Source organism: Dermacentor albipictus, chromosome 1 (genome assembly GCF_038994185.2).
Source record: "Dermacentor albipictus isolate Rhodes 1998 colony chromosome 1, USDA_Dalb.pri_finalv2, whole genome shotgun sequence".
Taxonomy (NCBI): Eukaryota; Metazoa; Arthropoda; class Arachnida; order Ixodida; family Ixodidae; genus Dermacentor; species Dermacentor albipictus.
Genome location: NC_091821.1, coordinates 56,589,949 through 56,617,849, shown reverse-complemented (window position 1 = coordinate 56,617,849; position 27,901 = coordinate 56,589,949). Strand labels below are relative to the sequence as shown.

Sequence of the window (27,901 nt, the reverse complement as noted above, 5' to 3'; positions counted from 1 at the left end):
GTTTTTATTTCTCGAAACTGGTGATAGGCACAAAGTTTCTAGCAAAATGTCATGCTGTGATTACTGGCAGATTGGGATTCTTAGCTAAAACCTATCATTTAAAGCCAATATTTACAAAGTTAATTGCTAAAGCATTCGAAATTAACAAGCGTACAAGCCATTATGGTGGAAAGTCTGATGATTGCCACTGTTATAATGTTTGGTCGCTAGAAATTATAATTTATTTTGAAGCTCTTAATTTTAATAGTTGAAGACAGTCGTCGCGGGAACAGGCACTATGTTTGGATGTCGTTACGCTGCCAAACTGTCGTGTTGAGTATTTCGGTGAGCAACATGTGGTGAGATATAGCAGACAGAATAAACTATGCCGGCTTCTCTATCTATACAGAAGAAGCTTGAGCCATCTGTCGTGTACAATACTTTTTTTACAGACTTATGGACTAGCGTGCTAGCCTTGGGGCAAACAGGCGCTCTTAAGAGTGGAAAAGTTTACTGTGCACGAGGAATGAAATTAGAGTATCACTAGCTTCTATAAAGCCAGACGGCGATCAATAATTAGAAAAACATCTGGTGTACCCGTTCACCTGCACCAGGTATCCTTCCCTTTTTCTTAAGTGCATATTTTATTGCAGCGACCGTAAGATTGCTCTCGTAATTAGGCAAATATGGAGCCCGTACTATCGTGGAAGCGTCTCACTTGAATCCTAATTGCTGGGTTAAATAGTGATAGCCTCTGTAGGATATGACAATTTAGAATATTATAAACGTTGCCACTTTTTCATGATGCCTATCAAAAACGCGTCAAAAAGCACTAAAGAAGGTAAAGTAATACGGAAAGCCTTTGTGACCTTGAATGTGCCATAAGAAGGCACGCATGCAAGTAAATTAGAGCTTCGGTAAACAGCAGGACAAGCGGCGGCCCTCCGCATTTGTTTGACTGGAGTAAGCAGGCCGCGCAATAAGGAAGTAATGGAGCGAGATGACACTGCATTCACGCCCCCCTCCCCCTCCCCCAAACACACACAAAAGGCGCACGCATGCAAGCATTCCCTGCCTACGGGAATTAGCTCCACAAGCAACAAGCAGTTTTCTACAAGGTAATAAATATACAGCCACATTTGCCTTAGAAGAAAAGAAAGGCTTTCACTTGATCTTTTCTGTATTTATCAACGTTTGAGAGCGCGCTCGTAGGTATTGCATTGCTGTACTTCTAGCGTAGAAGAAAAAAGCGGACAAAAAGGCGTGAGTGTCACTCCTTCTGTCTGTTTGGATGTTTTTACTTTTTTCACAGCGAAAGCTGTATATGACTAATATTCCGCAGTTTTTTCGGCATCTGGCAACAGAAAAATCATCATGTGGGCCGATCCTGGTGATAGCGCAGAAAGGGCCCAAACTCAATGGCACATACCCCTGTGGGCTCGGGCACCAGTAACACGCCCTTGAACCATACTTCTCACACGTGGGACCCAAATAGGTACGAGGTACACGGGTAAAAGAAGATGTTTTTGAAAAAAATGTTTCGTACATTTTTTTCAAAAAGGACTTAAATATTCTCGGCGCCAACCGCGCAAGCGCGCTAGTGCCAATGCTCGCGCGTTCGTCGTCGTCATCTTCTTCCGCAGCTGGCTACCTTGTGCAAAAAACTTTCATCATCAGCAATGGCGCGAGCATCGTCGTCTTCCATAATTGGCTCCGTTGCCGCTCTTCATTCGAGAGTAGAATTCTCTTCTGTCGTCGTAATTGGGAGGCCATGTCTGCGGTGCTATGATCCATTGATTAAGGGGGTGTGAGCCATCCAACAGCTGCGTTATCGATGGGACGGAGACAGATAGTTCGTAAATCCGAAGAATAACATGCGTACGAGGAAGCGCAGGTGGGAACAGCAACGGAATGTAAACGGCGCCGGCGCGAAACGACCACCGACGAAGAGCGTTCCCGCGATGCTGAACGAAAACTACAATCGCGAGCCCGGGCACCTCCGAACGAGCAACGACGCCAGACTCGAAACACAACGCGGCGGCAGACGTACCGGATGGACCGAGTGAACGACTTCAAAGGTGGGGATGCCATGTTTCGACGACACTTTTTACATAAACATTTCGGTCTTGGTTGCAGAGTGTGCCAGCGTCTGTGGTTCGAGAACGACCTGACGAGGATCGGAACTGTACGAGACGTGACTATTCGGTACCGTGCGCTACAGATACTGTCCCGTACGTTCCCAGTCGTTCCAGGTGACGTGGGCGTCTTCAAGGTGTGCGGGACTTGCAAAGACGGGTATGCTTTGACTGTCGTCAGCTTTCGCTGCCATTCTATCTTCACAGAGTGGAATGGTCGTCATTTTTTTTCTGCGCTAGAAGTTCACCAGTGTTTCTTAAGGGACATGTACGCATAGTTTATTACATATAACGGTAAAGAAGCAGTTTGTGCGACTCATTTACGGAGGGCATCAGCCTGACGTACTGCACGAACCACGTTAACGAACCAGTTGAAGTTGATGAGGCTCCATCCGATATTTGTCAGACGTGAATACTTTGCCCGCAGAGCACCATCCGGCCTTACTTAATGTCGGTGTTCTTTTTTCGCTGCAACAATGTCAATTTGTTATCCGCTTATTACAAAGTGACGGCGATCTCTCTGCCGGTATCTAGCTTCTATATTCTATTATCGAGAGCTTGCCTTAATACTCACTTCTAACCTGTGAGTCCCATATGGACTCCGATACTCCACATTATTGTGACTTCGAGAGAGTATTTCTCTCAAATGGGTGCATTAACACAATTCACTCTAGCACTACAACTACAAATACTACAGAAGATGAGCAAAACGAGAACAAGGTAAAAGCGGGAGCCAACGTTTCTACAAGTGGACTTGGCTTTTTCAAGGCGATACATGCTTTCCTCGGCACAGTATATACAGGTAGAGTTCTTCTAAACGGGAGAGGGGTAAGGCGGGTGGGTACGGCAACGATCGAAGGCATGTGAGAGGCGAGGGTGTAGAATTGCGAATGAAGGCGTGCTGTGGCACAAGGCCGGTGACACGGCTGTGTGTCAGCCGGCGTGTCAATGGCGTGCACAGCATCCCTCTATTACCTGCTTCGCTGGTGGTCGTGGGCTATCGTGCGTCTGAAAGAGATTATGAAAGGAGCGGCAGAAAACAGCGCTCGGGAAAAGAAATGTTACTGGAATGGGAGAAATAAATAAATAAAATAAAAAAGGAAGGAAAAAAAGACCACGAAGCAGCCAAACTGAGTGTTGTTGCCTAATTTCAAGCTATAGGCAACAACATTTAGTTTGGTTGCTTAGTGTTTTTTTTCCTTCCTTTCTATTCTTTCTATGTTTTCTGTATTTATTTATTCCCTTTCAGTGATTAAAAAAAATTACACGAGCACCATTTTATGCCACTCCTTTTATTATCTCTTTCGGAGACACGATAGCCCATCTCCACCAGCGAAGCAGGCAATAGGAAGGTGCTGTGCACGCCGTTGACACGTCGGCTGACACACGGCCGTGTCACCGGCCTTGTACACAGCACCAAGGTCCCTCTAAATGGGTCGCGAAGCTTGGAACGAAAAGCGTGCAAAAACATATCGCCAAGGATATCAGTTAGTGGTGCACGGTTGAAGTGCGACTAGGAGAGTTGGGGGGGGGGGGAGGGGAGCAAACACTGAAACTAAAAAACCTATGTGCAAAAAAAAATGCTCTAAAATTTTTGATCCTTCTACTGGCATACGAGTAACTTTTCCGCTGCAGATATTTTTTCTGCACTATAAGAACGAACGCCATTTTCTTTTTCTATTTCACAATTTATTAGTTCTTGCTTGGCGACCCATACCAACAAATGTTTCTGGCGCAAGACTTGGAAAGGTGCACAAGCCAGCTATTATATCGTGAGGAATGAGGAATGGCGTTGCTCACTTGAACGTGGCCTAAGTGCTATCTTTTTTATTTCCTTGCTTGTTTCTTCAAAGTGTAGTGTGCGCTTCACTTCAAACTTTCCTTGACCGAGCGCACTGCTATCGTTCGCGAAAGGCGTTATGCAGATGTTTTCTTACCGTGCAAGTTCACGCTGTGGCATCCGACGCGCTTGTCTCGTCGTGACGATAAATACGGAATGCCCCGCGAAGAAATGTGGCGCTATGTTCTTTTACTCTCCGTAACACAGGCTCTGGGTGTCCGATGGGCAGCAAAATTAGTAAGGGGAATGCTTTCTAAATGATAATGTGGGGCAATGTCTCAAAATTGTTGGATATAAGTATTTGGTTTCGCAAGTAATAACGAATGATTCTGTGAAAAGGATTCGCACAGGTCGCTATGCATTACAACTGTGTACTGGTGATAGTACGTTTCGTTATTGAAACATGTTTTGTTTGGTCAGATATATTGGTTGCATTATTCAAGACGAATAAAAGTGAAGTTGATTTTCAAAGCTCTTTGGCGGTGTCATTTATTTCCATCCTATTCGCTCACCTTCCTAAGGAAGCTACTCGAGCAATTGCCGTCAATAACAGCCTAATTATGTTCGCATTAATGCCATCTTCAGCTGGTCGTTTATGAGTGCTCTGGAGCGCTCTCGTGAGCGGCGTTGTCTTCGGCTCGTTGAAAGAGGATGCACGCCCAGCGTTGGGCTGGTTCTTCTCGAGTGCTCTCCTCCATTTTCGAACGCTCTGAGGCGCTCCGAGCCCTGTCGTCGGAGCAGTCGTCGCGACTGAAACGTCACCGCAGCGCCGCGTCGCTGCTGTTGGCGACGGCCCAACGTAACCTAGGCCACCTAGGCCACTGCATGCGGGCGTCTCGACGAAGGCTCGTCCAGCCGGCGCGTCCGCTTGTTTTCCCGGCAGCGCCGGGAGCTTTCGATAGGCGAAACATCGGACGTTGGCAGTAGTCACGTGGTTTCGCATCTCACATTTCCTCCTCCGAGAGCGAGTCGCACGTTCGGCTTGCGCGCTTGTCCTCTACCTCTGAGCTCAGGGGACGCCGGATCTGCCCGACTCTGCTTCGGGGGATGGATGCGACCAGTGGAAGATACCATAATACATACACCGCTCCTAATAGTTAAAGGACACGCTACTGTTTCAGCTGAGGTGAGTCGCAAGCTCGCCTCAGCATCGAAAGCAAAAATAACTGCTGTCGTAGCAGCCGTAATGCCGGACGCTAAAGAAATTCAAACATTCGCGCCAAGCAGCGTAAGATGTTGACGTCACGGCCATTTCTGGTTGTGACGTGATTTTTTTTTCTTCTTTTTTTCTTGCTGTTAGTTGCCTCCACGATACGTAGATGGCGACGGTCACAACGAGCTCAATTTTGCTTGACGTGTGGGCTTAGAAGCTTCGCTACCAGTTTACATATACCTTGCACAGCACTCCTTTATTCTCAATTCCTATCCCTCGCCGCTAACACACCCTCGGCCGTTGCCTCGCCCACCAGCCTTGCCCTCTCTGCCCTTTAGAATAACCTTACCTATAATACTGTGCCGTATAAAGCATGTCGCCTTGAAGAAAGACAAGTCCACTTGTTGAAACTTTGGCTCCCGCTTTTATCTTGTTCTCGTCTTGCTCATCGTCCTGAATTTCTATCTCCCGCCTTCACCGTGTTTTTCCTGAAACACTACAGACAGTATTCTTGATTTCCTTGTTATGCTGGTTATTCTCGGGTGTGCGCTTCAAGTGCTCTTTTGAATGGTGCTTTTGTGGGTTGACGCAAAGCTGGGCTCATCACGTCCGAGTCACCATTTTGTGGGATGCGGCGCGAAGATGTAGGGCCCTATAGCGTAAAACTATTCCAATATGTTTTTATTCCAATCTCCTGACGTGAAATTTGCGTAACCTCCGACGCAAGCACCGGGCGGTCACCCGCAGGGTTGTCTGAACAGACCAATCAAATGATCTCCTCGTTAATAGGAGGTCACTTTTGTTTGCTTGAAAAACAAATAACATTGCCTACACTGAGTGGCTTGACGTATCTAATTGGCTGACAATAGGCGAGGAGTACGTTCAAGTGGACAGGGATTCGATGGGGCAGAGCCAGTGCACTGAAAATCAAAAACCGAACGAAGAGGGTGGTGCCGGCGTCTGCGATTGGTCCGCTTTCCCGTACTTAGCTTGCGGTGGTTGGTCGATAATCGCGGCGGCATGCAGCGGACGCTTAAGAATGACTCTAAAACGGATCCTCAGCAAAAAAAAGTTGGCCGAATGAGTTCGTAAACGTGCCGAAAGTGCTCGAAAACGTTACACGGCCACGCAAGAAGTTAGACGCAAATAAACCGATGCTCTCCGGCAGGTGCAAGTAGCCAGCGTCTGAGCGATCGGCGGCAGCCATCTTTTATTCCTTTCGGAACGGGACAGCCTGCGGCTATTCAGAAGAAAATTCAGTTTTGTTCGGCATATTAATGCATCTTTAATGCGCAGACATCAGTTTGACGCGGTGTGTTTTCGCGGTTTTGTGACGTCGCGTGACAGGTAGGTGAAGTGGGTGCAGCCCGAAAACTTTTGACCAATAGCCGAGGGCTAATGGCGAAAAGGCTTCGAATCAGAAATAACTGTTTTATTTTGTTCGGTCTAATCATGCATAATCAGTGCGTACACATCATGTCAGATGGGGAGGTATCGCGGTTTTTGTGACGTGGCGTGACAGACAGGTGAAGTGAGGGTGGTCCAAAAAAGCTTTTTGACCAATCGTGGAGTGCTGATAGCAGAAATGGAATAGAAAAGTTTGGAATAGTTTTACGTTATAGCGCCCGTAGTCACCGTAGCCACGCTTTATTCAGCCCGGTCAGCCACGGTGCAGCGGGATCTCGGGAGCGACCGACACCACGGCCGCTGGGGTCAAGCACGCTGGCGTGTTCTGTTCTTGCACTACCTGCAATCGACCGCTCTTCATATTGGCCGACTTTGAAGGTGACAAACGTTGCATACAAATATAAATGAAACCTTCCAGAACCTAATCGAACATAGTGTTACGGATGGGATGGCTTTATTTACAAGATGATAGATGGTTAGCGTAGAGCAAGGGACAGGACGGTCATGCAAGGCCAACAGGCAGCGGCCAGCTCCTCGCGCAAACCTCTACTTCTCTTCCTTCGGCTGTGCCGTGCAGCGTAACAGCTTCTCCGGGGGCAGACCAAGCTCTCCGAGCGAGTTATGTAGCCCGATGGTGGTTCAATTTGAGTCGGGGAGATGTGCACGACTTGCGTTTTACGTGACCGCCGGTTGTGCGAAGTCACTCTTGCGATTACGTATGCGTAAGCGTTTCAGCATGACGTATGGGCCAGTGTATCGTGATAGAAATTTTGTGTACAGCCCCTTTTTCACTACTGGTGTCCAAAGCCAAACAAAGTCCCCAGGAGCAAATGTGACGAGCATATGTCGAGCGTCACAAGGAGCCTTCGCACGATCTTGAGATGAGAGAGTCCGGAGGCGGGCCAGTCGATGGACTTCTTCGGCACAACATAAATTCTGGTCTATGGAAGAGTCATCATGTGGAGACCAGGGAAGGATAGTGTCGAGAGAGCTTTGGGGGTTGCGCGCATACAGAAAAAAGAAACGCACATAACCTGTGACTCCATGCTTGGCAGTATTGTAAGCGTGCGTAACAAATGGTAAAATAACATCCCAATTTTTGTGATTTGTGCAAACATACATGACAAGCATGTTGGTCAGGGTACGATTCGTGCGCTCAGTCCAGCCGTTTCTTTGTGGGTGGCAGGGGTCGAGTGCCAGTAATCACATCTACAAAGACGTAGTAGTTATTTAATAACGTCCGCAGTAAACTGCCGTCCACGATCACTAATCACAACACGTGGAGAACTGTAACAGATAATCACGGAGTACAGCAGGAAAGCTGAAACGTCAGCTGCTGTAGCCGAAGCAAGTACCGCCGTCTCAGTATACCGGGTCGAATAGTCCACACACACAATAATCCAGTGACGTCGGGTAGTAGACTGAGGGAAGGGACCCAGCAAGTCGACACCAACTTTTTCATGTGGGAAGGTTGGTGGCTTAACTGGTTGCAGGGTACCCGCAGAAAGCGTCGTTAACTGCTTATGTCGTCGGCAAATTGCGCAGCTGGAAATTTACTGCTTCGCCGTCTTCCAAAGCTTGGGCCAACAGAAACGTTGGCGCAGTCGGTGGAGCGTCCGCGCAAAGTGAAGGTAGCCTGATGTGATGTCATCGTGCATGGCGTGAAGGATCATAGGTCTCAATGTTTGGGGAATCACGAGAAGAAGTGGAGCGTTGTCAGCAGAATAATTCGCCTTATACAATAAACCGTCAAGAATAATGAAAGGTGAGCCCCGTGCATGTGACCGAGTGGCGTGAAGCATAGGTCTAACGGAAGGGTCATGCTTTGGCTCACGCTTGAAGGCGGTCGCATCAGGAAACTGTTCAGAGATGATAAGAAGGTATTCATATAAGTCATCATTCGTATCTCGCATGCTTGCTGACGGTAGGCGAGATACACAGTCAGCATCAGTGTGATAGCGACCACTGTTGTGCATGTGATGGAAAAGTCGTATTCTTGAAGCCGTAATGGCCACCGAGCTAATCGGCTAGATGGATCGCGTAGTCCAACCGACCAACAAAGGGAATGGTGGTCTGTCACTATCGTGAAGTGGCGGCCTTCGTCGAAACTTGTGGGTGGCGAAGACTACCGCGAGGCATTCCAATTCGGTTACGGTATAATTCCGCTCAGCTTTGGTAAGAGTACGGCTTGCGTATACGCGATGACTTGTTGGCGTCCGCCATGTATCTGTGCGAGTACTTCTCCGACGCCCAGACCACTAGTATCGGTGTGAAGCTCAATTGGAGTCTAAGGATCAAAGTGGCGCAAAATTGGAACTGAGGTGAGCAGAAATTTTAGTTCACGGTATGCAGACTCACACTCAGTAGTCCATGTAAACGGTGTGTGCTTGTGAACGAGTGTCGTGAGCAGCTGAGCTAGGCTTGCAAAGTCCTTAATAAAACGGCGAAAGTACGAATATATTCCCAGGAAACTGCGGAGGTCTTTTGCCATCTTCGGCTGGTGGAAATCACGAACGGCTGCAAGATTCTGCGGGTCTGGGCGGATGCGCTCTTTGTCGACGCGGAAACCCAAAACAAGTGTTTGACGTTCGCCAAAATGGCACTTTTTGGAGTTTATTATCACTCAATTTTGCCGTATGCAGCCAAGGACAACTTACAGTCGTTGGTTGTGCTCGTGAAATGTCTTGCCGTAAATGACAACGCCTTCAAGATAACACATGCATATTTCTTATCGAAGTCCGCGTAGAATCGTGTCCATAAATCGTTCAAATGTCGCCGGAGCATTGCACCAATCACAGGGCATTACGTTAAACTCGAAGAGTCCATCCGGCGTTATGAAGGCAGTCTTCTGCTTGTCCAAGAGACAAGGAGAAGATACATATGCACACCGTGCATAGGTATCTGTCAGTAGCCTGAACACAGATCGACGGAGGAGAAGTGCGAGGAAGAATGTCAACAGTCAATAGCGTCATCTGTACGTGAGAGAGGATACACATCCTTCTTTGTCAAGGCCAACAGGCAGCGGCCAGCTCCTCGCGCACACCTCTACTTTCTCTTCCTTCGGCCATGTCGTGCAGCGTGACAATACCTTAGCAGAATTACAAATGTAGCTGAAGCAAATGAACTAAAATTATATTTTCCAAGAAGATAATGCTGAATTAGCTAACAAATTTCTTAACAGCTTTCACAGCGTCTACAAGGAGCATTTCGTTTCCAAATGTGTTAACAACAAAGCCTAAGAAAGCGGTGATTATCACATGTTGTTTCTAAAAGAAAGGGCGGCAAACTACATGCAAAATAATTCAGAAATTGAAAGCCCTTTGATCTGAAAGCATTTATAATATTATGTAAACTGCTAACCGCGTAATTACGGAAAGCACGGTATGCTTACTATTTGTAGGCATTTTTGTCATGGACAAGTGACGAAAAAAAAAACATGGAGCAGACTAAATATTCTCATGAACGGAAAGCACAGGAATTATCCGGCTGAAAAAAAACGTGTTTTAGCAGTCGTTTCTAGGTAGAGGAAAGTCTAGAAAAAACACATATAATAATCACTTTGTGCGAAGAAACGTTTGCCAGTCTCGTATAACAATGTCGTGTAACGTTTGTGTTACACCAAATAAAAACACTATAACTTTTTACGGTGGAACCAACGGTTCAGTATATTTAGCACTAAACATGTTCATCTACTAAATAAAAAAATGGGGGAATTAGGGCTCTTGCACTCGAAGCATACTAAAATCTTATCTTAATAAGAAACGTCAATTTGCTTCTGCTGGTAAAATTACAACACTACCTAAAGAAATAGTGGCGTCCCATAGAGAGCGTTTTGGGCCCGGCGCACTTTAATTTATACGTTAATGATATTGTTTCTACCTATAAGCAGGCAAAATTTATAATTTACGCTGATCAAATCAGTGTGCTCATCGCAGCAGATTTTTACTCAATTATAAGTACCATGGCAAATAATCTTTTGCATAACCTTTCATATAGGTCCCTAAAAAAAATGTTTAAAGGTACACTCCGATAAAACAAAGGCCGTAATTTTTGTACCGAAGGCAATAGTTTTCTTGCAAATCAAACTATACCGTTTAAATCTACAAATATAGTAGTTCTGGACACGGTAGACGTGTTATGGGTACATTTCACAAGCACTAAGCAATGGGACAAATGCATTTACTCTGTGCTACAAAAAACTTATCCCCATGCCTAGCGTATTAAGTTGAAACAGACGCTCTTTGTCTGCCTGTGTAAAATTATTAATTTATAACGCTTTTGAGTTTATAACGCAATTAATGTGGACGTCCTATGGGGTACCACCACTCAATGAAGTTCGCATAAATTATTACAAATGCTAAATAAAATAGTACGTGCAGTGGCTATATAAAACACTGTTTAAGAAATGTCACGTGCCTAAAGCCCATATTATCTATGAATGCAGGCTTTCACTTGAATGTTATTTTAGTGTCAGTAGTAACAATATCCTACTCGCAGAACTTGCGAACTTATCCGAAAAGTTATCCCGCTGTAACAGACGTAAACCGGAAGTGTGGAATGTATCGCGCTTTAGAAATAACTATGACTACCACAATATTAGGTATATAAGGTCCTGCCAATACTACTGAATTTATACGAAACAGCACGCAGTAATGTGCACGATTTAATACTGTTAGAATTCGTCCTTAACGCTCTCCCTTCCTTAGCCCTTATTATGTTAGCGTGTGTTGTCATGATCAGCTGTGCAGTTTCTTTTCTTTTTTGCTGAAACATTTCATTGTAAAAAAAAAATATTTTCTGCGTTTTGAATCAGATTGAAGATCATGTGATTGTAAAACTGGTACAGCGCAACATTGAATGCAATACCAACTCGTCCAATGCTCAACCCTAGAGATTATGTGAGCTGTAGATTAAATTATTCAGATTAGTTCATGTCAATCAGTGTTTTGTATAATGTGCACCGTGCTTGACGCCATGTATCCAGGTGTAACAAAGGCGGTCCAGTGTCTCTCAAGCCGCGTCTGCATGGCTTTTTTTTCAGGCTCCTCAATGTGTTGTTGTGTGGAACCCGCCCTTGTTTCTTAGTGGCTTTGGCGTTGAGCTGCTAAGCACGAGGTTGCGGGATTGAATCCCGGCCATGGCGAACGCATTTCGTTGGGAGCTAAATGCGAAAACACTCGCGTGCTTAGATTCAGGTGCACGTTAGAGAACCCCAGGTGGTCTAAATTTTCGGAGTTCCCTTCTTCGGCGTGCCTCATGATCAGATCGTAGTTGTGGCACGTAAGACACCATATATTCTTTTAAAAATTTTTTTGTCTGAATTGAAATCAATCACTAAAGAAAGAGAAAAAAAAAGACTGCATTGCGCTCAAAGACGGGCAGAAGCGAGCAGCTGTTTACCGTTTCATAACAATGCGAAGTAGCGGTTATCGTTTACGCACTTTCGATCACGCTTGCTACGGCGGCGAATATTCGAAGCAGTGAAAACGATACGGTCAAACAAGGCCAGCCAATTCTTATCTGCCGAGAAGAAATTGAGGGAGAAAAAAAAAAACGGCACCAGGTATTCAAGGTTACGGCGAAAAAAATGCCGCGAGCTCCTCTTTGAGAGCGAGGGTAAGACTGCAAGTAGGCACTTGCGTCGGCCAATCGATCAGTCGTTTCTTCGGGCGTCGAGCATAGCGCCGTTCTTTGCTTGCCGTGCGCAGAAGAGATACGTTGTCCTGCCTCGAGATGGGTTGCAACAGAATCCGAATAATCATTGAAGCTCGGTCGGCGGCCGTGCGGGCTGCTTATTGTTGGATCCTTGGTGTCGATGATGAAGTCAGTGTGTGCGCTGAATAACTCCAAACTGCCACTCGATGCGTTCACATTCCAGTCACCGATGGAGGTGTATACACTCCTGTCACGTTACAGCCTCGTGTACAAGAGACGGCGCTTTGTGGAAAGTGGCCTGTAGCCTTGGATAGGAGGAGAAATAGGCGCACCCGCGTCTTATATTGGGCCTTCGCTTTTCTTGATCGGTTGGAACAACAAAAGTTTGATGACCGCACCCAACCGCTTCCCGCGCGTTTTGTGTTTCGATGTTTCTTTCATTTAAAGAAAGGTGTGGCTTGACGCCTGCCTACAGTGCATTCTGCTGAACCGCAAGACAGTGGGTCTCTGAGTGAGTGGAGTGCACGGCACAACCAGCGCTTCCAGCGTTCAACCAGCCACCCAACGTGAGTTCACGGTGATTGTCGAATAGCGCAGGCAGCAACAAGCCTTCAGTCATGCGACTAGCACTTGTGACGGCGTGTCTACTGCTCCCGCTCTTCGCTCCGTTTACGCGAGCGGAGAATGCGACGGCCAGCCCAAGCGCGTCGACTCCCGGGCCTGCAACGGCGTCGCTGTCAGCCGAGGAACAGGAGATTGCCCACTACGGACAAGCCCTGCGCGACGTCGTGGCCCGGGTCATGGCAAGCATACCGGACTCGCTACGAACGCAGCTGCTCGGGGCAGAGGTGCGACCAGAATGCAGCGTGGGTCTGCTTCGGACAGTGCGGGCGCTCCAGAACCTGGAGCCCTGGGTGCTCAGACGTGAGTGCGGCACGTTGCCGACTGATAGTAATGATGGGTGGAGAGTCGTGGCGGAAAAATGTTTCCCCGACGATTACGATACTCCCTAATGCGAAATTTGAGCACAGCTGTATACGTGTTTTCACTTCGCAATACAGTGGCGGGCGCGACCGATCTGTCTTGTGCTGTACGTTGCAAACGGACTTAAAATAGCTGACCCTATATAATCGCACTTTTTCTTTGTTCTAATGAATGCGCAGACTCCTTCCCCTGCTGTGGCAGGACCTTGTTTACACAAACAATTGAACATCGTTGCTAAGAGGTCCCGAAGTTCAGCTCACGTTGTTATACGTGCACGATGCATTGCAAGCATGTGTGGTCAAGATTATCGCAATTATATTTGTGCAACTTAACCATTCTTGCAGCAACGTCTAATCGAGCAACTATTCCTCGAATCTGTTTTTACCTTCCTAAAACAAACAATATGCAAAATAACTTGAAAGCTACGCTCTTGAAAACCGAACCAAAATCTCACTCCCAGACTACCTTTCTGCCATTTCTATAATGAAGGTATACCGTACGGCATCAGACGCCCATATTTTTATAGTCTGCTGTGTCTAACCTTTAGAACTTTGCGCTGCTGAGCACGAGGTCGCGGGATCGAATCCCGGCCACGGCGGCCGCATTTCGATGGGGGCGAAATGCGAAAACACCCGTGTGCTTAGATTTAGGTGCACGTTAAAGAACCCCAGGTGGTCAAAATTTCCGGAGTCCTCCACTACGGCGTGCCTCATAATCAGAAAGTGGTTTTGGCACGTAAAACCCCAAATATTATTATTCTTATTACTTTAGAACTTTAACATTTAACAAAAAAAATGGTCGACGTACATCCCCGGTTACATCCTGTATATGCAGCCACCCCGCCCCCGGCATGTAGTACAAACATAGCACAAAAACGCTAAGCCCTGGCGGACGTAATGAATAATACAAAAGTGGTTCGAATGTTGCCCGAGCGAAACGTTTCCTATAGCGAGCACAACACTTCGGTACAAATTAGTTGCAAACTGGACGCGCACAGTGCGAGGCCCTCAACGGGTGACAACAAGTGAAGGCAACAGGTAATCAACTATTGGCTCACACAGCAGCGGCGGCTTGACAGATGTTGCCCAGCAGCAATGTGGGCGTTCCATTTTGGAATCCAGCTGAACAAAAAACGCGTGCTAAAATGTTACTCCCGGCTTCAGTATTACAGAGAACTGCTGGCAACTAACGGATCATAGTTCATGTATCTTGCCTGATAGTCAGATCGTGGTTTTGGCACGTAAAACCCCAATTTTTTTTTAATCCGTCCATTGAATTCATTCTTCATTAGATCATTGGGCTTGAAGTAATAATTTCAAATCAAAATCATTTCAAAGTGGTATCTCAATTGTCAGCAACTAGCCCTTTCAAGAATTGTGGGCCTTATGTATTATTCTGCAGACTGCTTTGAACTTTAAATTTCGCACAACTCTTTCTCAAATATTAAAAAAAACAAGTCCTTCACGACTATTCAGACATCCACACCTGTGCCGCCAGAGGCATATTCGGCGTCTCTAGGAGAATCTATTAATAAACTGGTATAGATAAAGCATGAAAAAATCTGCTTTAACGTGTCCTCACCTTCCGAAGGCCATTTTCCCTCTCTTGGCAATTCGTTTACCACTTGAAGAGAGTAATTAGTATAAACAGCAACTTGAACCATATTTGTGCTTTATTTAGATGCCCAACACACATGGCCATCGTATCAATTTCATGTCGCAATAGCCACATTCTGATCCAAGCTGAACAGATTTTGGCGTGCTTTAATACACCAAATGCGTGAGCGAAATGGTGTATTTTAATCAGCTAGCCAATTCACTAATTTGAAAAGCTCAAAGTTTATCTAGCGAAATATTTTTTTAAATTGTGGAAAATACTGCAACTGAGGTGCGAACTTAATTTTCCTCGTGGTGAAACTGCGGCAACAATAACACAACTGCTGCCGTAAAAAGTGTCATGGCATGTTTCCAAAATTGGTGTTTTCTACACTTCTTTCCTTGTTCCTCATGAATAGTGTTTGGACTGTGAAACTTTCCTCCTTTTTTTCTTATTTTTTATTTACTTTTCAAACTTTCTCAATGGTACGTAGGACGCTCCGCATTCGTTGCCATGACTATCGGCGGGTCGAAAGCAATAAAAGAGGTGAAGCCAATAAAATCGAGCAAGACAAATCGCTATATTTACCGGCTAAACATTACAGTACTTACCAGTCTAAATATTATTTCAATCGTTCAATTTGTGACCTTTGTCACAAAACTTGCGACGTTGTAAAAAGCTACTTGAATGCATGCTATTGCGGAGAAAAATAGCAATCGTAATTCAGGCTGTGGTCGAATAGTACTGCTATACGAAATATGGCGTCAAGTCGAGTGGGAGGGCTGCTACGAACCGAAAATGCAGTCACACATTCGGTACGCGCTTCAGATTATCACATGAATTTAGAACTCGTACGAGCATATTTAGTAATTCTTTATCCCGTTACTTGATTAATAGTATCGAATCCATTTTTTTCTTACTAAGGAAAGAAGAATTGGAAGCTACAACTCTAGGAGTGTGTTTCACGAATGCATTTCCTAGCCCCATCAGAATGGCTGACAGTGCTACCTGTGATAGTTGCGGCAACGAGGAAACAATCGAACATATCCTCTCTCATTGTCCTTGCTACAGCTCTCAGAGACAATCAGTCGTCATGTCGTTAGCACGCCTCGATGACCGGCTGTTTTCTCAGTAGACAATCTTGGAGTGCCGGCTGATGCGACCTTCACAACAGAAGGCGGTGAAGGCGCTACTGAGGTTTCTTCCGGTCAATGGACCTGCTTGAACGACTGTGATACTCCTGCATTCTTTTGTGTGTGTGTGTTTCTATTTTTTTATGCGAAGCATATTAACGTAGGTTTCGGGCCTTCGCGCGACGCCCGGCGGTGGCCACCATTGACCCTGAAGTGGGGTCAGGTGACATGACGTCACGTGATGACGTCACACAGGCTGCAGATGGGGCCTCATATCGCGCCGTCACTCGCCTCCCGGCGGTGGCCACCATTGACCTTCAAGAGACCTTCAAGTAGGTTACGTGACATCACGTCACGTGATGACGTCACACCGGCTGCAGATGGGGCCTCGCGCTGTCGGTCGCCTCCCGGCGGTGGCCACCATTGACCCTGAAGTGGGGTCAGGTGACATGACGTCACGTGATGACGTCACACAGGCTGCAGATGGGGCCTCATATCGCGCCGTCAGTCACCTCCCGGCAGTGGCCACCATTGACCTTCAAGTGACCTTCAAGTAGCTTCAAAAACAAGAAAGGGGCTGGCAGATGGAATGGCACACTGTGGTATAAACTTTTTTAAAACAGGGTTGAAGTGCCTCAGACAGGCTGGCCAACGTTTCGATAGGTGGACCTATCTTCGTCAAAGGCGGCCTCGTCATCCTCGGCGTGTTAGTTTTAAAGGGTTAGTGCAGTGACGTCACGTGCGGGTGTTGTCGCTGGCGGCTGGTTTTAAAGAGAGAGATTACAAGAGGGAACAGGCGTTGTCGTCCGACGTCTGTGAGCCTCATTCTCAAGACGAAGGGACAAGAGCGTGGGAGTGGGCACGCGGGGAGGAAAGAAAAGAAATAGAAGCAGAAAAAAGGGGGAAAAAAGGAAAAAAAAAGCAGGGGGGAGCCAGGGCCGTACCAAGACACAACAAAGGGGGGGGGGTGAAAGAAAAAGAAAGAGAAAAATGAAATCTTTTAAGAAATACGGGGGCTTGGGAGCGTGTTGGGGATGTGAAAGGTTAGGGAGGTATTCAGGGGAGTCGTTGGCGGCATGTTTTTGAGGCATTAGAACGGCCGGTCAAGCAATAGGTCGAGTAATTTTGAAATAGTTAAGGTGGCGGCGAGGAGTCTGCGGTGCAATGTGTGGGGTGACTGAAAGGCAGCGGCATGGTCTTTCAAGGGGCACTGCCCCACGCGCTTAACGTAGGTGTCGTTACGGCGGCATCCAGAAGGCGATACTCCGGGTTGAGGCGCCGAAAAAGGCATATTGACTTCGGAATGTGTTGTCGAGGGGGTTTCAAAAAAAAAAGACTAAAAAAGGGGGCAGGGGGAAGGGGGGGCGAAATCGGTATAGCAAACAGGAGGGTGACGCGTGCAGAAGCGGGCGCGGGCAAGTGTACATGGAAGAAGGGGATCGTACACTTCGTGTAGACGTAAAATCCTGAAAGAGTACATTAAATTGAGTAGTAGGCAGGAAATTTCTTTTTCTTTTTTTTTTCTTTCCCTTTCTCCCCCTCTCCCTTTCCCTTCCCTTTTTCCTCCGAAATGAAAGAGTAGGTGAGGTTAAGAATTAAAGTTGGCTGGTGGCCTAATGTGTTTTGTGTATTGGTTGATGATATGAGAGTTTCAGATTTAAGTTACAGCTTTTAAAGATTCTAAGTTGCCGCGTGCCAAATTAATTCCTGTCGGGTGTAGGCAATTAAACTTGTGTATGAGGTATGATTCCGTGTACTTCCTTTCGCGAGGGGAACGGAAATTTGTTTGTAGTATATAGAGCCTTGCTTTGTCAAACACATGTCCATGTTCATTAAAGTGGCTGGCTACTGCTTTGGGTAAATTGTGTTTTGTGTCTGCGCGGTGACCATTGAGTCTTGTATTGATTTGTTGTCCGGTCTCACCTATGTATTGTTTGCTACAAGCGGCGCATTCTAGACAGTAGACTACATTGCTTGATGTGCAGGTAAAAGCCGAAGTTACCTTGTGTGTGTAATTCGACGCTGTACTTTTTACTGTAGTAGTGGATTGAATGTGTTTGCATGTAGAGCACCTGGGGCGACCACAGGGATTGGTTCCCAACTTCTTCTTTTTCTGTAGTTTGGCGTGCACAAGAACATCTTTAAAATTAGTGTTGCGTCTGTAGGCTACTCTGGGAGGGTCGGGAAAAATCTTCTTAAGTTTCTGGTTGCTGGTGAGAATCGGGTAGTATTTACTTAGGATGTTATTCACGTTTGGGAGTGCGTTTGAGAATTTAGTAGTAAGAAGAGGCGTTGTTGTTCTTGTGATCTTCGGGCGGGGCTTGAGGACCTCGGCTCGATCAAGTTTGGTTGCAGCGATGTAAGCTGTTTGAAGGTCACTGTTTGGGTGGTTCCTGTTTGATAGCGTTTCTTTAAGGTGATCGAGTCTATCTATGTAGTCTTGGTTTTCAACGCAAATGCGACGTAGTCGTGTGGCTTGGCCTTTAAAGATGCCTTGTTTGCAATGTCTGGGATGGTGGCTGGTATATTCTAGGTACTGTTGTTTGTCGAAAGGTTTCCTATACAGCGTTGTCTTTAGTTCACCATTGTCAATGTATATTGTTGTGTCCAGAAAGTTTATGCGCTCAGTTGAGGATTCTGATGTGAATTTTATTGTTGGGTGAACAGAATTTAGAAAGGATACATATTTATCTAGACTGTCTTGGCCATGTCTCCAGATTATGAGTATGTCGTCTATGTATCGTAGGTATGTGTGGGGCTTGGTAGTGCAGCGCGATAGGAAATCTGTTTCTAGAATCCCCATAAATATGTTCGCGTAGGTTGGTGCAAAAGGCGTACCCATGCTTGTACCATGTATCTGTAGGTAGTAACTCTCTTCAAATTCGAAGTAGTTATGTGTGAGAACTAATTCAAGGAGAGACAGGTAAACTTCAGTAGAGTGTTGTGCACTGTGTTTAGACAGCGTTTGTTTTATCGAAGATAAACCATCAGGGATTGGAATGTTGGTGTACAGCGCCGTGACGTCTAGTGTTGCGAGAATTGTGTTGTGGGGTAGTGTGCCTTTAGTATTAATGTCTTCTATAATTCTCAGCAGGTGGGGCGTATCTTGTACAAATGACGGAAGTGTTTTCGGCAAGTTACCAAGGTAGTGGTTAAGGAATGTGGAGATGCTCTCTGTCGGGGTGTTGTTGTTTGATACTATCGGACGGCCTGGGATAATAGCAGTGTATAGTTCAGCGGATGGAATTTTATGAATTTTCGGAAGGAGGTAAAAACGTCCGGCAGTTTTGTTGCTTGGTTTAAGAAATTTGTATTCTGATGGTGTTATCAATTCATCAGCCAAAAGTGATTTCAGCCTGTTGGTAATTGTCACTGTATAGGACAATGTCGGATCGTTATCTAGTTTGCGGTAATGTTCTGGGTTGTTTAGTTGTCTGTAAGCCTCGTGCTTGTATTTTTCTATTGGCCAAATAACTATACTTCCACCCTTATCTGCTTCCTTAATAACAATGTCATTCCGGCAGCTCAGATTTGAAATGATATGACTCTCCGACGCAGTTATGTTTTTAGGTCGCTTAGATGTCTTGGATTGGCTTATAATTTCTTTAGTGATAGTTTTAAGGTATATGTCAAGTTCTATGGCTTGTTCTGGTTCGGGAGTCCAAGTGGATTGGGCTCTAAGTGGTGTCGTCCCGGTGTCTGGTGTGTCTGCAAAAAAGTGTCGGATACGCATTCGTCGGGAGAATTCTGAGAGGTCCTTGTGAAGCTCGAATTCATTTATTGTGTTGTTCGTGGGGCAAAAGTTTAAGCCCTTGCTGAGTACGGCTATTTCTTTTTGACTTAATGTTTTAGAAATGTCTATAAGATTGGAGCGGTTTAGTTCTGTGAAAATTTCCTCACTGTCTGGTCCTTCTAAGCTCGAGGTCCCTCTTGTCTGGGTGTGGTGGCTGTTTGGCTGGAAGGTTGTTTTTTGATTAAAATTTGCTTTTTTCCTTTGTTTTTGAACCAATTTTCTAGATTGTTTTTCGCCGTAATGTTCTAAATCTCTCTTCTCATCTGGTGTCAGGGTTATGTTCCTAAGTATGTGGTTAAAAGTTTCGATTTGCTCTTCGCAGTGTTCTTTGAGGATATTCAAAAGTGAAAGTGAGGCATTATGTAATGTTGTTTGCCAGTTTGCGCGATGGTGTGGTGGGAGTGTTCCTAGAGCTGGTACAGCCTTGAGTGTTAGGCCTTTAGGAATTATATTTTTCTCGGTGCAGCTTGTGTAGGTTTTCAGATGGGAGGTGTAGCTCACATGTTTTTTGGTAAGTTTTCTAGCCTGTAGGAATTCGGTGCTTCGTGGCATTGAGGAATTATTGATTTGCGATGTCTGTCATTTACTTGTCTTTTGCGGGCAGATTTGCGTGGGGTGTTTTTCCGTTCGGCCGGTTTATTATCGTATGCCTGGCTTAATTCGATCTCGGTCTCTGTTTGAGTTTGTGTGTGTGCAGGCAGGCGTGTAGGGGTCTGTGTGTAGACTTCGGTGGTGGGTTTTCTGTTGTCTGTTGCCATTGTGTCTGTTTGCATGGTGGTTGATGTCATTTTTGGTGGTGTGTGTGCCTTCTGGTTCTTTTCACATTCCACTGTCTGTGTTCCAACTGTTCTTGTGTTGACTGTTTCACTTGTGCAGTGGCTTGCTTCACATTCCACTGTCTGTATTCCCTGTGTCCTCGAAGTGACTGTCACAGTTGTGTTGTTCGCGGTTGCACGTTCCGCTGAGTTGGTGGAGGTGGTATTTGAGGTGGAATTTAAAAGAGTTTTTCTGTACTTGTCCTTAATAAAGGACTTGATGTATTGGGAAACTAGCTCTATTCCACTGCGGTTCAAGTGGAAGCCATCCCAAGCTAGGTGTTCGTGTGGTGCTTCGTGTATTTCCGCGTGGTGCATGGTGTCAACATTCTTATGGACGTTTTCTAAGTTGAAAATTAGTGAGTTTAGCTTGTTAATCTCCTCATTGAGTTTCATGAGTGCATTAGTTTGGTAGAATAGTGGGCGGTGTTTGTTTTGTAGGCGGGGAGCGACAGTCGTTATGGTTATGTGTGCGTTTGGGCGAGCGGCTTGAATGGTTCTTATTACGTCGCTCATGGACTCTATCGTGTCCGCGGCGCTTTGTGTTCTTAGGTTGTTTGTGCCTACATTGATAATAAAGTGTGTGGTGTCAATTGGCGCATCACATACTAGCGGTAGAATATCTGATGTTTGTGCCCCACTAAGGTGTTTTATGTATGGCGCGTGTGGGCCTGGTGGAAAATGTTCCTTCAGGTATCTGTACTGGCTGTCTCCAAGGATTGCTACATGGGCAAAGGATAACAAGGGGCACTTACCCTGTTCCGTCATCGTCAGCTGTCATGGAAGTCCAAAAACAAGAAAGGGGCTGGCAGATGGAATGGCACACTGTGGTATAAACTTTTTTAAAACAGGGTTACGTGACATGACGTCACGTGATGACGTCACACCGGCTGCAGATGGGGCCTCATATCGCGCTGTCGGTCGCCTCCCGGCGGTGGCCACCATTGACCCTGAAGTGAGATCACATGATGTGAGGTCACGTGATGACGTCACACCGGCTGCAGATGGGGCCTCATATCGCGCCATCGCACGTCGCCCGGCGGAGGCCTCCACGCTTCGGTTCGCGCCGTCGCGCGCGACGCGGCGGCGGCGCCACCATCGCTGCATCACGTGATATGTGACGTCACGCCAAGGATGAAGCGGCGCGCGCCCGCCGTCGCGTCAGTATCTGTGCCCGCAACCGCGCCAGCGTCTTTGCGCCGGGCGTATATGCGGTCAAGATGCCTCCAAACGCTAAGGAAACGCTAAGATTAAGCCCAGTGGATGCTTCGCATCCACTGGGCTTAACCTTGATAAGCCTCCAATTTTTTATTTCCCCTCTCCCAGGCTTTTCATGTGTGCGCACTAAGTTCTGTCTCTCCCCTTCCTCCTTCCCCAATGCACGGTAGCAAACTTGATATCTATCTTCCGGTTAACCTCCTCGCCTTTCTCATCTCTTTTATCTCTCTCTCTCTCTCTCTCTCTCTGCAGCTTACACTTTCAGTTGTTTTTTTTTATTTCTTAACCAAATGGATATAATGGATGGGGTAGTACGGACAGACAACTAGAAATACTTGATAGGCTTGTTCTTGGATAGCCACCTAAACAGCTACCACTGCGTTCCCGTTGTTGGCGACGAGGCTGACGGGCTGCTTCTGTTTTAAACATCGTACAGTTCAACCATTCACTGTCGGCTAAGCGAAGGAGCGTCGTCTTTCTCAAGAGTCGCGTCTTCTGTGTTTTTCATTCCGAACACAAGGGGGAGGCATTGTTTGTACCAGTGTATGGCCATGACCGTTGCATTGCTTCACCTCTACGAAACTCTTCTGCACGCAGTGTTCGACGCTACCGGAAAGTACCCGACGGGATTGCTTCAATGGTCACGCGCGGATATCGGAGCTTTCGACGAGTGTATCGCGACTGTCGTGCGAGACAGTTATGGTCACGTGGCCTCGCACGCCAGTACTGCAACCTACTAGTGTATGCCAAGAATTCGACCAACTGGGACATGATAATAGAGAAAATTTTGAACATCATGCATCCTAAGGTAAGGTTACCGCTAATGAAGAATCAGAGTAACATATGCAGTGCCATGAAGCTTGCTTGGTATTACTATTTACCTTCGTCGTAAAAACACACGGCTACTACGCTTTATACTTATGTTTTATGTACGGGGTGATCATTTTTATTTCTTTTTAATTTTTAGAGATCCCCTGTTGCAGATAACATAATTCTAGTCCTTGAGCTGGATTATGCAGAAAGGTGGACATTACTTGCATGATAAATCCAAACACAACTTCATCTAATTGAAAATTCGCTGATAAACTTCTTAATTATGTTATGTCACATACTGAAATTTGCGAATTGTAGCCTATGAGTTTACAAGGCGTATCCATTCTAGAATGAGTTTCCAGAATGACACTAGTTTTGACGCATGTTCCATCAAACTCGCCGCGCCAATGCACTGTTGTTTCACTTACTTTTCTAACAACACACGCTTCTATACATTGTAGCAACAAAGTAACTGAAACCCCAGTGTATTTCTATTGCACTTTGGGAATTAGTATCTCGAAACTGGTGTGATTCTAGGGATTTATTTCAACTGAATACGTCGCGCAAATTCACCGGCTACATTTCGTAAATTGCAATATGTTGCGCAATGTAAATAATTAAAAACTTAATGAGTAAATTTTTTGTGATTTATTTGATTATGTGTTTCGATTTCTCGTGCTGAAAGCGTCAGTAATAGATCAAGACAGCCACTTAGTCAAGCATGGGGAACATAACGCACATGAAAAGTTTTTCTGTTGTGCTTCTCCTCAATGCTTTGTTTTGAGTCACCGAAAACGTGCATTGACTGCTTATAGAGCGTCCAGGTTTGGCATTCTTGCACTAATTGTATTACAGGGGCTTTCTTCGCCCTTGATGCGTCGTTAACATGGAGAAAAGAAAATGATAGGAAGGAGCATACTGCAATGCGATTGAAGCCAACGTGGTGGCGTAATACGTGATCGCACGTCAATGTTCGCGGTTAGTTTTAGTGTTCTTGCTCTGCGGGCAGAGCCATCGCAGGGCAGCTGAACAAGCGCGCACCGAATAAAAATTACCGCCATAGCTCCTGGGAACCAAACATGTCAGCAAATTTCGATTCTTCCTCCGTGATCTCGACGTAAGAGGTTACGTGTTGGGACACCTCTGTGGCTTCACGGAGCGTTCGCTTGACAAGCCTGGCTGCGTGATGTAGTGCTCCCTCCTATATTTTTCCTTTCTCCGTCGTTGCACTGTCAAAGAAATACCTTTAAATTGGTAGACATAGCCAGACACTTTAGAAGTCGCATGACCGCTTTGGAACCGCGCAGTTTTCCTTTTCGTAACAACAAAACCTCCTGTCTTTTCCGCTTGCATTTAAAAGCGCTGAAACGTGAGGTGACATTAAACAAGGCAGAACCGACGCACGAGAGAAGAATTCTGAGGTAAAATTGCCTGCAAATGGATTTAAAAAAGTGCTTACATGTATCGCGAGAGAGGTTATCAATGCATACGACTGATATCGTAAACGGATGAACCATTTAGCGGCGGGGGTGAAAAAAGACGTGACCGAAGAAGTCTATGAGGATTGTCTGACATGATTGCCCTGTCAATTGTTTCTTCAACCTTGCCGTTAAGCTGCTCACACGTTCACGATGTGTCGCACCAACTGGCCCAGCAGACTGCTATCATGTGTATACGCCAAGTTCAGCCAGGTGTACCCTTGGTCCTCCGACACAACCTTGACAGTGGTAAGGCTTCGCATTGTAATGCAGAAAGATAACACCCCCCCCCCCCCCCCCCAAAAAAAAAAAAAGTAGCGGCAGAAGCGGGCAAGCAGAATGCCACTTTGTGCCGAATGGAACCTGGTTTCAGGATTACGGTTATATTGGTCATAGCTCAATTGTGTCGAAATATGCACGGGACCATTTGCAAGAAAATAAACTTCGTATCGGATATGGGTGTTTTCTCAAGCTCCCTGCGTGATCTGCATATCTTTCTGACCTAGGCAAGTTACTACAAGGGCTACTTCTCCTACAACAAAGTTGCAGCTCTTCGTCTTGGAATATGCTATTTGGACGACTGCAACCAACAGGACATGCAAGCTTTAGTGGATACAGGTACGTCACATCAAAGATGTTGGAATCTACAGCTTCCATCATGAGACGATTAGCTTATATAGGTATACAGGGTGTTTTTGCTTGCTACACGCAGTTCTCAAAGTCACAGCAATTTAAATCATGCTCACCGTTGCGAATATTCGAAACTTTCGACTAGCGAATAAGATATCCCCCTATTCGATGCGTTCTTCTACTCCAATAGTCATAAATCGTAAATACGAATGTTTTTTTTAATAGTTCTCGAATACTTCAATATGTAAACTGCGCGTGATCAAACATAACATTGGAGCAAGAGGGCGATAACCTTTAATCCTGGTGGCCATAGAAAAACACGATAACTTATATGTAGTGCGGCACGCTACGTCGCTCAGGTAACCAGACTATACCGGCTCTCTCCGTAGAGTCTGGGACACGCGAAGCTGCTTATTTGTTTCTTTACTCCATTTTCGTATTAAGAAGCAACACTTTTTAACGGGAAAAAGTAAAAGCAGTAACTTGATAGCATTGTGATAGTACGATGCTATCATCGTTTTACAATGGAGGCTAAAGCGGCTGTTCATTTCAAAAAACTATTTGAAAGGTATAGAATATTTGCTTAGATTCGCTTCTAAGAACACTATCCGATTTCTATTTTATTCAGCTTAAAACTTACTGTTCGAACTCAACCAGTTAATTTTGCCCTTCAAGTGCCCTGATCTGAAGCCTCTAGATGAGTAAATTGCGCAGTTATGCCTGTAAGTAGCTAGGTTGAGTTAACCCTTTACTTATGATTATTCCTGACCGATGTATAGGAGCAGTTAGGATGCTCAATATTATATTGACAAATGACGAAATTTGTTTTCGAGCTAGATTATCGCTGACATACGCAGAAGCTGCTGGGTTGTATAAGCCGTATAAGAATAAGTACGGAATAACCAAACAATGGCTACTCGGTAATTACGTACATAACTGGTCAAACCCCTCCATATTAGCAGGCTATCAATCCGGCCCCCTATGCACAAAAATCTCTTGGTGTAGGCTTGTTGGAAACAGCTAATGCTCGGCAATCTTGATGCTGGACCTATTATTAGCGAAGGTGGCTGGACAATCGCAAAGAGCACTAATGAACAAAAAGCGTTGCGAACTCGGCTCCTGAACACTGGAGCAGTAAATGTCCATGATGTATATTCCCGATTTACATTTTTCTGTACCACGTGGCTGTTGCCCCCAAACGCCGTTATGTCTTCTTCTGAACGCAGCCACGTTGTAACCAACGGTAGCTTTAAAGCGTAATAGTTAAGTGAAAGATAGGTAATTTGCACGTGATTTGCTCTTTAAACCGTGAAAAAGCGAAGAGTTTAAAGGAAACTTCCTTGTTATTTCAGTAACGTCTACTTTAGTACGCATAGAAGTTTCAAACTGCGTCACCGCAGAACCGGAATCATGGAACACAGCCCAAAAAGGAATTGCGTAAGTCGCTTCGTTTCATTATGGGCCATGTGCCATCCCTAACTGAAGCAACATGCGTGATAGGAGTGTTGTGCGCATTACGCAGTTCAACAAAGTGCGCTTCTCGGCTGGTTACTTCGTACTTTGCCATTCGTATGATGCTAATAAGCTCACACGTTTCTGCATACTATACTTATTGATTTGTTTGTAGTTCCTTCAGGGTATTGTCCTTGTTAGCTTGATAATAGTTGTAGAATATGATGTAGAGTTTTTTCGCTGTAAGCACTAAATGCGGAGTTCGACGAACACCTCAAACATTTCGCTTTGGTATTCTGGGGGGGTGCAGATTTTTGTGAAATTCGGATGGAGCATATAGCTCAATTCTACTACTTCGGCAGGATTAGAGGAGGGTGTTGATATTATTTGTTCGCCAAATCGCGGTGTCTAGGAAACTAGCCTAAAAATCTCAGTTAATGTTTTTTTTTTTAATTGTGCGCTTTAGGACACAATTTGCAATCACGAATTGAAGCCGAGTTGTGAGGACAAGATAGGACAAGATGGCTATGAGGAGAAATGATGGCAAAACGAGAAAGAAAGCTCTGATAGAATTACGAAGCCAAATACATCTAATTTCCAATTTTTTACTAAAGAAAAAAAGGCGAACGAGGAAGAGGCAAGCATTTAGTTTGAATGAAAGAGCCCAACCCAACCATAACTTATGTTTCCAGGATATATTTAGGCCTACTTGCTGTCACCATCGCAGCTGCAACCTTCGTCGACGTCTTCATGCAAATCAAGACACGGCGTGATGGACAAACTAGTACGTAGATAAACTTTTCATTTTTCTCTTACAGTGGCAATTTACAAATTTCAAGCGCCAGAAGAGCAATTTAGTATTATGTTCCTCCGTGAAACTATGGGCTGTCTGTTGACGGCCGTTACGCGAATAACTCAAAATTGAGTGACGTACATCTTTTCGCACCTGTTTCATAGCGCCACGTTGTAAGCACAGATTACCTTCTTGACGGTTTCATGAGCCACGTTAAGGCAAATGTCAAATAAATCTGTTGCCCCAAAATGGACTGGCTGCTGACACATACGTTACACCGATATGACTATTTCTTCGTGTGAAGCATTATGCACGACAAATGCTGTTTCACACGGTGCAGCTTTCACCCGGCGACGCAGCGCCGCTCCGCGACTGCCGTGACAGTCATGGCTCCCTGCGACTGGGTCCTATGGAAAACTCTAACTGGGTTCCGCCAAGTTGGTCGCGCTGTCATGGATTACCATCGGTCGGCATGATTTTCGGCGGAAGGACACCAAACGCCCTCGAAATATGGCATTTCTGCCGACGCCCATTTTACAAAGTGTTGTGCCCGCGTCTTCACAGTTGCGGACTAAGCAATTCTAAATATACAATGTTTTTAAAGACCCGAAGGCATTCTACTTAATCATGTTATCCGCAAATAACCAGATGCAAATATTTGAGTGGTTTCCTTGTAGGTGTTATGCAAGAATACCGGTATGAATTACTTGATATTAGGGAGGAACTCCGTTGACACTCCCACGGAAATTGTGCCGTCACCGACGCATGGGAATGCGTCGAACAAAAATCGCTGTGCAACGCAAGAGGTAGCAGTGGAATTTTTTCGCGCAAGTCGCTACATGTAAAAATCGTTTAAGGTGTGCATTACCGCTACCATATGGCTTTTGTGATGAGAGAAAGGCGTCCTTAAAGGAAGTGGATGCAGTTGGGCAAAAGCTACGAAATGGTCATACGTCGTAAATATAAAGAACAAAATTTTCCCAGAGGAATACACAATGCGGCTGGCCATCTATAACTTACGTGAGCG

At 45.6% G+C, this 27,901-nt stretch overlaps 1 protein-coding gene across 1 annotated transcript in view; it reads left to right on the top strand.

Annotated features, from left to right (window-relative positions):
• Nucleotides 1-6,885: 6,885 nt before the first annotated feature.
• Nucleotides 6,886-27,901, top strand: part of LOC135899297 (nose resistant to fluoxetine protein 6-like) — a 57,813-nt gene continuing 36,797 nt past the window's right edge. Inside the window, exons 1-6 of the mRNA XM_065428539.2 lie at nt 6,886-6,892; nt 12,762-13,093; nt 22,306-22,516; nt 24,506-24,617; nt 25,982-26,066; nt 26,774-26,865. Coding sequence (XP_065284611.2) covers nt 13,029-13,093; nt 22,306-22,516; nt 24,506-24,617; nt 25,982-26,066; nt 26,774-26,865 — 565 coding nt within the window. The 5' untranslated portion in view covers nt 6,886-6,892; nt 12,762-13,028. The remainder of the gene's footprint in view (nt 6,893-12,761; nt 13,094-22,305; nt 22,517-24,505; nt 24,618-25,981; nt 26,067-26,773; nt 26,866-27,901) is intronic.